Raw genomic sequence first — 12,146 nt, 5'->3', positions numbered from 1 at the left:
CTCTGTGATTACGGCAACAAATTGAACTCAATCATGACCAAACTGTTGTTCTGAATAGTTTACACTTTGAGAATAAGAAAGAAACGTTTCTTAGATTTATTATATATCTGGTTCATATTAATAGACAATATATGATATCACCTTGAACCATGGCCATCCCTGCCAAGCATATGGATTGCATTTGCCAAGACTGTAGTGACATAACTGTGCTATCCTGTTTCCTGTTCATTCCAACTTTACGAGCAAACGTGGCGTTTTCACACATTTTTAAGGCACAGTAATCCTCTTGACTCATCTTTCCCATGAAGTTCATTGCTCGTAAAGAGAGAAAAAAATGTTTAAACGTGCTTCATATGCCGGTAAAGAAAGCATTGTTGAAAACGTGTGAAGCACAGCCGTCTGCGTCATATCTCGCTCTGTAAAATCATCTGGATTGGCGTGTGATTCATTCCTGATAAAAAATTACTCACAGCAGTTGGATAATAATTTATATTTCTCTTCAAAAGGATTTCACATCCACATGGCAACAATTAGTACACCAAGAAGTGACCCACTGTATAGAGATTCAGTAATTGTAGATACCTCACAGATTTCTCATGTTTTAAAGATAACAGGCATCAATTACTTCAATCGCCGCCTCCATGTAACTGTATCTGGACAATTTTAACGTAAGAAGCAATGTTTATTGATTAATTTAAAAAAAGTCGATCAATTCATAAGTTTATTTTTAATTCAAAGTATTTTTTTGACAATAATTGTGAATGTGGCACTTTTAATAATGGTCTATTTTGACAAAAGGAAATCCAAACTTTATCAGCCAATGCTCAGGCCAAGTGTCCCTGACATGGCATTACAAAATACATGTTGTGAAAACTCAAAGGCTTCCTTTTTTAGGCCACTTCTACATCATTCTTTTGTGAATTAAAACATAATTAATTAACGACGTTCCGTTTACGCTGGTTGTTAAACAACATCGTTATGGGGAAATGCAAGTCTGCGTCCAAATGGTTGGAAGATAAGGAGGAAGGACAATCAATACTGTATATAGTCAATGTGAGGTAGAGTGTGTCGCCAATGTAACCGGATAAAACTCAAAGTGGCGATGAGGTCTTAAAATGTATGGAAAGGGTCTTAAAAAAGGTCTTAAAAGGTTTTACATTTGACTTCAGGATTCCTGCATATACCCACATATGTTCTCAGGGGATGTTGGTGGGGACGTTGGATAGATATTAATATTACAGCAAGGGAAGGCAAGGTTGTATTTAAATGTTGTCCACAGAAAATAAACAGATGCCGCAGCCTAACAATCCTGACTCACAGCTAAATTCATACTTGACCTCGCAATATACGGGAAACAGAACTACTGAGATAACCCATATACATAAATCGACTGATGTGATGATAACTGGGTGCTCAATTAAATTGTTTTCTTGGAGTCTTGGCTTCCATTGTCTTGGATGCAGTCAGTTAGATTTTCCCTTGGCACTTAGTTGGTGTGTTTTTGTTGTTTGCCTTTTTACTCTTTCATTTTGTTCACGTTGTCTCTGTGTTCCTGGCTTGCTATGCTGCATGTCCCAGCTGGCAGTGAGGGGCTTTTTTTAAGGCCAGTCTGCAGCGGCAGATTTGGATACATTACATAGTGTACTCCTGGGTGGCGTTAAGTCATGAAAACTTTCATAGGAATAGGGTGCAGCTGATTTCATTGTTCTCCGATTACATTAGAATAATAACTGAATAAAGTGAGTCAGAAGGGTGTGTGTGTGTGTGTGTCAGATCAGATGGTGATACTATGAGTGATACACTGGAGGATAACATGATCTAATACAGTATTAGAAAGGGTTGTACAATTGGAAATGAAGCAACAAGTGAAGCTGAATCATTTTTTCTTAATATTAATCAAATTTAATTAATCAGACATTTAAGAAGCATAACTACATTTGTCCACGAAACGGCCTGTCTTTTTCTGTGGAGCATGAGATTTGGATTTGAACAAAGAACAATAATGCTACTATAAACGTGGAGCAAAGCAACTTGTGCAGGTCGAGGCACTAAACCCTTGAAGCACTTCATCATTCTCGTCTGTCCTGTCCCCCGACACACACTTGAGATCAGAGGCTTTACTTTCATGTAAACCAACATAGGCCTCTTTGCTCCTCCTGTCTTAATTAAACTGAGGAGCTGTCACTACCAATGTGGAACATTATGTCATAAATATACCAATAAATAATCTAACTGCCCATGAATCACCTCACATTATCTTTTTATATTTAACGAAACTTATTCAACACAGTGATGTACACAATTTAACAACATTTTAATGAGGAATTCTTTGTGCAATAATAAAACTTATTATAATTCAGTAAACTGGGTCAGACTTCAACTTGGGACACTTGAGTATCCCCACATCCACGTACTGCATCTGCCTGAACAGACACGCTAACTCCTGTGTGAAGCAGTTTCACAGCGGACAGCTTGTGTAGAGTTGAGCACAACTATATATTTAGCCTGTATTTCGCAACCTGTCACATCACCTTGGGCTCCTTAGATTGTAATCTTATTCCCATCGTCATTTTCATCGCCAAGGTTAATAATGCTACAAATACTTGATTCCAAGTCAACATGTCCGTTGGACGTTATGCAGAGATGTTTCCTTAGATATGGGGGATCATGCCTCACGTTCCTGAATAAAGCAGTTTACTGTTGAAGCAGCAGTAAAACATCTTGCCAATTGGCATGTGTGAATACTTTGCATTTACAGCAAAACACATGGAACTGGGTGGAAACAGATGGAAAAGAACATTTAGGGAATTGTGAGAGACAATCTTAGGGACTTTATTTAAACCTTAACACTTGTGATTTACATCTTGAATAAAATAATACAAAAGGAATCCAGGTCCTAAAGTGCCTCAGTGCTGTTAAATGACTCCACAAGAGTTTTAAAAAGTAAGGTACATATTTAAAGATCATTTGCTTGAAGAATTGTAGGAGCATGGAAGAAAATATCTTATTTGTCCTGCTTTTTCGTAAACTATGAGTATAGTGACACCATCACTAACCCTGGCAGTGTTTGTAGCTCCTGTACCTCATAAAAAACAGTTCATGAGGATAAAGGGTTGGTGTCATGTGTAATGGGTAAACTTGTTCTGCTACTGTGGGCTTTTTGTGTAGATTGTGGCTCTGTCTGTTTCCATGATTTTCCGAGACTCCCTGGCAGAACTGTGGACTGCTTGTTTGGTGTGTGTGTGCAGTTGGCAGTGACAGCTAGAGTGATACGGATTATACACTGCGCTGACATGTATTATAGGGCACATTGAATGCTCTGTTCAGTGTCAGTGTCAGCGGTGCCACTCAGATAAAGCCGTGGTTTCCTGTTGGAGGCAGACAGACCTGGCTCTCCATCAGAAAAGCCTGGACTTACTATGAAAGGAAATCATTCTGAGGTCATGCCCACATACATGAATGAGTTCAGCTTATGTCTAACACCTATCCATCCCATAAAAATAACATAAGTAGAACACTATGTTATTGTTCTGTGTTTTTTTAATATGATCTGTTGATAGTGTTTTTATATCTCTTAATCTCCCTTAAGCTTGATTTCCAAGTATTGAGCAACTATTGCATGTTAAGTAAGGCCCTGTCTTTCTCTACTTTCTTGCAAAAGCACAAGCTTTCACACCCTTGTATTCTTACTTTCCCCATATCACACCCTATTTTCCCCCTACTGCCATCAATAACCATCCAAACCAATGCATTCCTGTGCTCATTCTAAAGCCAGGGATTATTTTCACTCTCTAACAATCCTTAAAACTGAAGCAGTTGCACAACTGTTTGGCTCTGAGTTTGCATAACTCCAAGTAAGACCAAGAGAAAACCACCTGAGGGACTATGTGTACTTGTGTATGGATTTATAGCGTCTACAGAATGTAACAGTGGAATAAATTCACTGTGCCGTCTTTCTCTTTCCCTTGGTGTTTCAGGAAGCTCATGTGTTCATCAGTGCAGAGAAAGTGGAGGATGTGACAGAGGAGAATATACAAGCTGAGCTCAACAAGGTCCAGGCCAATGCTCCCACCCAGTGGGCGAGAAGGAGCTCCAGGTCGGCTGACAAAGAGGACTTAGTGGTGAGTCTACTGCAATACCGCGTCTGCCCATCAGATGGAGACAAAGACTTTCATATACACATTATGACATCAGTCAAGACAGAGACGTATCTCCTTAGTGACTTCAGTGTTTTACTTTTAGTATGTTGTTTAACCATGCTCATGAAAATAATAATCGTTACAAAAAAAGCTGTGCATATTTTGACATTTTAAGAATGTGTGGCTCTGCATTCACTATTCCTTTGTATTTCATAAAGGGTACCAACTACAGGAAGACTAATGCTGCCATGGAGATGAGACGTATAAACAGAGACTCCTTCTGGGCCCGTGCAGAGGTATGCTAAAGTATCCATCTGTTTGGACACATTTTAGAGGCTTAAATGTAGCCACCCGGCCGTTTACTCATTTCATTGTTTCCCATTGTTTTTTTTGCAAAGCGTGAAGAGGAAGAGAGGAAAGACGATGATAAGAGACGAGCAGCAGAGGAGAGACGCCGCATTGAAAGAGAAAGAGTTTTAAAAGAGAGGACGGATGCAGATGAGAGAGACAAGAGGATGAATGAGAAGCTACAGATGATTGAGGAGCAAAGGTGAGAGCAACGGCTTTCAATATTGTCCTATAGTGGCTTTATTTTGTGTAAATTGAAGGAGCAAAGTCAATTAAATTACACAGTAAATGCACCCAATGATTATTTACGGGAACACTAACAAGTGGTGCTGTTTTATTGGTCTTCCTGTCTCGCAGGAGAAAACGGGCAGAGCAAGAAGAAGAGCTAGGCAAAAAGGAGAAATTAAAATGGGTGAGTGAAATGATGTTTAGCTAAACCTTTCAGTGATCGTCTAGCTTTGGCTTGTAAAATGATTGAAAATGCTCAATCAAATGGCTTTGGGTAGAGGCAAAATGGACACCTGCTTTTCTGCCTTGTGGCTTTCCAGTTTGGTCCGATATGCCTGAAGTCATTGACCGCTGTGTAAGAACTGGATTGACCTTTATCCTTAAGACGTTTGATTCCAAAACTATTTCTGAGGATATTATAACTGAACCTTTAATTCATGACCCCCTCCATCATCATATAAACTGCTATATGAACAAACAGTTGAGTTATTCAAATGTACTTGGGAATGTGGACTATGTACCCGCTGCTGATCGTTCAGTTCATAATGAGACATTTAATAGATGCACAGTTGATAAGAACATTATCATTTAGCTAATTAACTTGTCACCGATTCCTTGTCGCACACACTGAATGGTTGCTATGCATATTCACGGCTTGAAATAGCGAAGCACAAGAGACACAACGATTATAGAGTATGCTGAATGCCAAAACATGCCAGGGTTGTTGCTAGCATGTTTAAACTGTGCAAATAGTAAACAAGAAACTGTCTCAGTCTGCAGGTGGGTTGTTTGTATGATCATAGTTTTGGAGGAGGCGCTCTTCAGCAGAGTTACACATTAACCTCCGGTATTTGGTTCAGACTGTACAGTGATACCTGTGCGAGGTGAGAGTAATGGTGGTTTTACTTGTGTGTAGTTTAAGCACCTGTCACACTGTCCCGAAATTGATACCCCATGGACACACGATTAAGGAAATGTTCAAATTTGGATCTGATCGTAACAACATCGGGCCATTCGTGAGGGCATCTTAAGCCATCGTATGACCGCCGGTGGAGTTTCTCAGGCTCCGGCAGCAACTTCGGGAGCGGTGGCAACATCTTTGGCATCACAAAGCATTACCGAAGGACCTTGTGAAGGTTCATTTTCGTGTTGACTTCATGTGTCCATTTTGCCCTTCGTAAGGCATTCGTGAGGGCATCTTAAGCCATCGTATGACCGCCGGTGGAATTAATCAGGCTCCGGCAGCAACTTCGGGAGCGGTGGCAAAATCTTTGGCATGCCAAAGATGGCTTAAGATGCCCTCACGAATGGCCCGATGTTGCTACGATCAGAGCCGAATTTGAACATTTCCTTTATCGTGTGTCCATCTGGTTATTTTATTGCACAACAAAATCATGTAAACATATGATGTAAATAACCCAATTTGTGTTCTGTGAAACTAAAAAGGATATAATATATTATTTTGAAGGCGAGGAAGTTGTTGTTGCTATGGAAACAACATGACGGAGAAAACTTAATATCTTCTGCATATAAAGACGGAGAAAGTAAAGAACAAAGTCGGAAAATATCAGTACAGTATCATAATACTTTAACATAATTGTTTGTGTTACTTTCGTTGCAGTTGTATGTCTTAAATGTAATGTAAATGTTGCCTTCGTGTGTGGTTCGGGGCCATCTTCGTGCGAAATTCACAATTCCATATTCTTGTGTCCATCGGGTGTCAATTTCGGGACAGTGTGACAGGGGCTTTAGAGATATTAGAGATGCCTACGAGTAAAGCAAAAGAAACTGCTTCGGATATATATTGCTTTGTGTCAGCAGTTTTCAGATCATTCATTCAGGAATACATTTTGAAAAATTCAAGTTACACTAATCTCAGAGTGTTCTTTGATCTACTTTATCAAATAGATTCATTAAAAGGAAGAGAATGATTGCTGTTGTGTTTGTGCACTGACAGGAGCATCAGCAGAGGGAGCATTTCGATGACATGAGGGCTCGTCTGAGAAGGAGTGAGTCCATAGAAAAAGCAGCAGTAAGTGAATCTACTTTGAACTCTACTTTATTTTTTACTCTGTCAAAGACCTGACCTGTCTTTTAGAATGCAGTTTTTTGTTGAAACCTTCTTAAAAACTGGCCACGTCTGTTTAAAAATGTCAATTTAATTCTTAATCTGTATGTTTCTTGACCTGCAGGAGGCAGCAGAATTAGTGTCCCAGCGCTCCATGAACCCCAGGGAGTTCTTCAGGCAGCTCTCATCATCATCATCCACACAGAGTCCCACCAGCCCTGGATCCTCCCGCTCTGGTACGTTCACTGTGTGAGCTTAAACAGAGAGAAATGATGAAACTGTTGAAGGTCGGGACGAGCTTATTAAATCACAAAGATCAGCCCAGACAAACTGTTTTCTCTCTCTCCAGGCAAACCCTTCAGAAGATACCAGCGCAGCCTGACAGACACAGCCTTCATCTTCACTAAAGCAGAGGACAGCACGTCTTCCTCCCCTTACAGCTCACCCCTGGTCTCCCCATTCTCTCGGGCTGCTACCTCCCCCATCTATCGTGCCACCTCTCCCCCTACAAGCCCTAATTTCCGCCCTGTCACCTCTTCACTAAGGCCCAGAGCCCCCATGTCACCGCCTACATCACCCCTTCGCCCGGCCCCTCCGGTCTCGGCCCTGCCCAGCGTTCCACAAAGTAAAAACCAAATTCAGGCTGTTGTTGAGCCCAGACCTCCATCACCCACAGAACCGTCTGCACCTCCTGCTTCCCCTGATCTCTTGGCTTCATTGTCCTCCTGTTTAGTTAGAAACAAACCCTCCCACTCCCATGCAGACGCCCTCCCTTCCTCCCCCCCAAACACCCCAAACCAGCCCGAGGACTCAGCTTTCTGCTTCGAGCCTGCTCCTGTTCCAGAGAGAATCACAGGTAGGCCGAGATGGGACACAAACAATTATATTAGGATCTGAAAATACAATGTTATTCCATTTATTAGGTAATTATTATTTTCTCTCATTGCAAAAACAAAAGGGTCGTGCTGCAATTTGAAGAAGAGCAAATCACTCTGCTTAGTACCTTGCCGAATACATTAATCAGCTGACATTTAGAAGTGATATGGTAACATTATTTTATTAAAGGCTTAAGTGACTTAAACGCTTTTGAAATAAATGTATTCCACCTACCCTGTGTAAAGCAGCCCGCAGCTTTAAATCAGTGGCCTGTTATACAGAAGGCTTAGCATATTTTTCCAGTCACAATTAAATATTTCTAGAATAATCACACACATATATATACACTGAACAAAAATATAAATGCAACACTTTTGTTTTTGCTCCCATTTTTCATAAGATGAACTCAAAGATCCAAAACATTTTCTATATACACAAAATAACCATTTCTCTCAAATATTGTTCACAAATCTGAAAAAATATGTGATAGTGAGCACTTCTCCTTTGCCGAGATAATCCATCCCACCTCACAGGTGTGGCATATCAAGATGCTGATTAGACAGCATCTGGGGGGGTCCGAAAACCAGTCAGGTTTAACCCTAACCCTAACATGTAACCCACTGACACATTAAAACATGTTTTCGGGTTTAACCCTAACCATAACCCTAACCCTAACATGTCAGTGGGTGACATGTTAGGGTTAGGGTTATGGTTAGGGTTTAACCCTAGGGTTTTCGGACCCCCCCAGACCCCCCCAATAAAGCAAAACTGCACGTTTCAGAGTGGCCTTTTATTGTGGCCAGCCTAAGGCACACCTGTGCAATAATCATACTGTCTAATCAGCATCTTGATATGCCACACCTGTGAGGTGGGATGGATTATCTCGGCAAAGGAGAAGTGCTCACTCTCACAGATTTTTTCAGATTTGTGAACAATATTTGAGAGAAATGGTTATGTTGTGTATATAGAAAATGTTTTAGATCTTTGAGTTCATGTCATGAAAAATGGGAGCAAAAACAAAAGTGTAATGTGCACCCGGAGAACCAGTCTTTTGTATTCCTTATAGTCATAGTGTTTCAACCAGTTCATACACTGCCTTTGTTTTTGTCTTTTGAAACATGTTACAACCTTATCAAATTCCGATATCACTTTCCAATCAACAGACCTCAACACGTCCACTCATGGGCACACTGAGCTGGTCTCAGAAATAGCCTACAAAGTACAGGCTGTACTGGTGGAGGAGGACGAGGAAGAGGAAGAGGAGGATCACGAGGAAGGAAAGGCTGAAACACAACAACAGTCTTGCACTATCATCGCAGAACCAGACGAGACTGAGGATCACGAGGAAGAGGTGGAGGAAAAGAAGGAGGAAGAAGACGAAGAAGTAGAAGAGGACAACAAAGAAGAGAAGGAGGAATTCAAACAGGAAGCTGAGCTTACAGTGGATCATCCAGTGGAAAAGCTGCAGGAGGAAGAGGAGGCCAAGGAAGATGAAGAGGAGGATGACCAATCAGAAGACGGCCAGGATCCCTCTGACATGGCTGTGCTTTCAAAAAAAGAGGAAGAGTCAACAGCTACAGGTAGCCCTTTTTTCTTCTTCACATATCCTGTTATTTTGACGGTGTTAACATTTGTGATACACTGTCAGACAGCATTTATATTTAAATGATGTACCTGCAGCTTTCCATAAGTTGAAATGACATTTGTATAAAGTGCACAATGACCAAAGATTACAACCATTATTTCAGATGGCGAACCAATTTGTGAAGTAATCAACCACGAGACTGTGGTCCTGTCAACCAATGGGATCACAAATGGCGAGGGCACAAAGGGACAAAATGGAATAGGTTTGGCAAATCAAATGTTCAAACAATATTATACAATGTAGGGTTATTTAGCGATAACTAAATACATGAATTACCTGCGCTGATGGATCTTTGCCAATGCTTTTTCCTCTGGTGTTCCTCAGGGCGGTCTCTGAGTCCCTCTGACACAGAGCTCAGCTCACCAGAGCTGACTGGGAGCTACGATCTCCATGGCACTGCAGAGGAGGACGACGAGGTCATTGAAGAAGAGGACCAGATCATCTCTGAAAATGGACAGGAGGTACTGTATCTACAAACGCTTTGTACTTGTACTTTGTTAGTCCGAAATTCAACATTTATTTTTAGCGGAAATTTGCTATTAGAAAAATGTATAGTTGAATATTGACTTCTAAGTCCAAAGGTCGTCATTGATCATATTTTTCTTATTTTCAAAAATGTCCTATGAGAAAAACAAAAGTCTGTCCCTCAATACTTTCCTAAATAAGATTTACATATTTACAAATAAGTGACAAACATATTTTTACTTTGAAAAGGTTCATTTATGTTTTTTAATTACTTAATACTGTAGTTTTCAGCGAACAGAAGTATATTGTACATGTGTTTGGGACAATTTACTTCTAGTTGGTATTTAAAGCACCAGCGTTTGTGGGATTTGAAATGAACTGCAATGGGATAGTGAATAACTTTTTTAATAGGCGACTATTCAGTAGTTTTGTTTAAAAATATCAAATATGAAAAGCCTTAATCTTTAAAATGAAAGTGAATAAATACCAATATTTCCATGTTATTCATTTAGTTTGCCTTGTTGGTTAATCAAGACATGCCGTAAACATGATTACAGCTTTTTCTGATTCCATCTTCCTCTTCACTTCAGATTTCAGCCGAGCGACAAATGTGTGTCCGAGCGTTGTATGACTACCAAGCAGGTAAGCTGCCATTTACAGGATAATCGCCACACATGTGCAAATAAAGTGCCTCCACTTATAGTAATTACACTGTGATTAGTGGGTCTTCACCATGTTATCTTGCGGTTCCCACAGAGGACGAATCTGAGATCTCCTTTGAACCCGGTGACATCATAAAAGACGTGGAGACGGTGGACAAAGCTTGGTGGAGGGGGTGGAGCAAAGATGGACGCCAAGGCTTATTCCCTGCCAACTATGTAGAGACCATATAGGCAGGCAGAGAAACACACACACTGACACACACACACACACACACACACACACACACACACACACACACACACACACACACACACACACACACACACACACACACACACACACATACTCAAACTCAGGGAAACCATCTCCCCTTACATTTGTTCATGTTTTTACCTTAATCCTCCCACTCAAACTTTGTACTCTCTGTTTTGTTGGAAGGATAAAGAACAATGTGACTCTCTGTTTTGTAGAAAGCATAAAGAAACGTGTGACTCTCTATTTTGATGTTTTCTGAGCAAAACAAAATATACTCACAAGTATGCAGAAATTACCGAGCCTTATTTTCTTGGATGAAATAGCGGATACCTTTTCTTGGACCAAAATAACTTATTTCCTTTTGAGATAGAGCAGGAATGTTGGTGGGAGGGATGAGATCACGATGACAAAGGATCAGAAACGTGCTTTTCTTGTGGCAAACACAAAGAGTTTTCATAGTGTATCGTCATATTTTTTATCAAAACATATAACAAGCATTCCATTCTGCTCACATTTTGCTTTGTGTGTTACATTGCTAAAAAAATAATTGTATTGCTCTTGACTTGTATATATAATCAAGATACATGTATCAGACATCATCTTATAATCACATTCCTGAGTTATTTTGTAGAACTGTTTTGTCTCACAGAATATTTTAATTACCAGAACAGATAAACAAGCAGAGGAAAAAAGGCACAGTGTTTTGTTCTTATGGTGATGCCCGTCAACAAATTGTGTTATCACGTCTCGTCTTAATTTTTCCTAGATTTAAAAAAATGAAAGCATTAACTCGACACACGGATGATAAGAGAAAATTATTTCTATTTTAATCTCCTGTAATATCTTAATAATCTACACTGTATATAAGAATGTATAAAAAGCATCAAAGGTCTTCTCTTTTCTATGCTTTGCTTGTATGTTGTATGCCTGTTTGATGTACTTTGTATTTACTCCAAACTTACAAATATACAACATCAACAAACTCAGTTTTAAAATGTGTGCCTCCTGTTTGATTCTTCATATTCACATTTTTGAACAACCAAACAAAAAACTGTAACCGATATCCTTTTTGTCAGATGTTTCTGAGTGTCCACGACCTTTCCAATTTGTATTTATAGCCTCTCTAATATGTTGTCATGTTAATGGGGCAAGACCTCTCCGAATTTAAATCCCAACAAAGAATAATTCCTTTAAACCTTCAGCAGGAATTCTACAATTATTCAACATTGCACATAATAAACCCTAAATACGTAATTTACATTAGATGCTAATTACATTATAAAGCAATTGAAAAATAATAAATACTATTTACATAGCACAAAAAAAGTTATTTATAATTATAACTGTAAGAGATAAGCAGGTGTTAGCTGGTCTCAGAAAATGAATTGCACACATTGTGTCCTATGCAAAAAAACTGTAAATAGCTTGTTTGATGATATAATTTTCAGAAAAAAGTACA

General features: G+C 39.7%; 1 protein-coding gene across 1 annotated transcript in view; it reads left to right on the top strand.

The window, feature by feature from the left end:
- The window catches only part of LOC307044071 (uncharacterized protein), a 32,114-nt gene extending 20,441 nt beyond the window's left edge, over positions 1–11,673 (top strand). Inside the window, exons 5-16 of the mRNA XM_079689108.1 lie at positions 3,978–4,121; positions 4,358–4,435; positions 4,538–4,689; positions 4,845–4,899; positions 6,673–6,747; positions 6,908–7,019; positions 7,133–7,639; positions 8,823–9,239; positions 9,408–9,506; positions 9,629–9,765; positions 10,360–10,411; positions 10,526–11,673. Of these exons, the coding sequence (XP_079545234.1) occupies positions 3,978–4,121; positions 4,358–4,435; positions 4,538–4,689; positions 4,845–4,899; positions 6,673–6,747; positions 6,908–7,019; positions 7,133–7,639; positions 8,823–9,239; positions 9,408–9,506; positions 9,629–9,765; positions 10,360–10,411; positions 10,526–10,662 (1,965 nt within the window). The 3' untranslated portion in view covers positions 10,663–11,673. The remainder of the gene's footprint in view (positions 1–3,977; positions 4,122–4,357; positions 4,436–4,537; positions 4,690–4,844; positions 4,900–6,672; positions 6,748–6,907; positions 7,020–7,132; positions 7,640–8,822; positions 9,240–9,407; positions 9,507–9,628; positions 9,766–10,359; positions 10,412–10,525) is intronic.
- Positions 11,674–12,146: the final 473 nt, after the last annotated feature.

The sequence above is a fragment of the Notothenia rossii genome (assembly GCF_949606895.1).
Source record: "Notothenia rossii genome assembly, chromosome: 6".
In the NCBI taxonomy this organism is placed as follows: Eukaryota; Metazoa; Chordata; class Actinopteri; order Perciformes; family Nototheniidae; genus Notothenia; species Notothenia rossii.
Note: the sequence above shows the minus strand (reverse complement) of the source record. Positions and strands in the feature narration are given on the sequence as shown.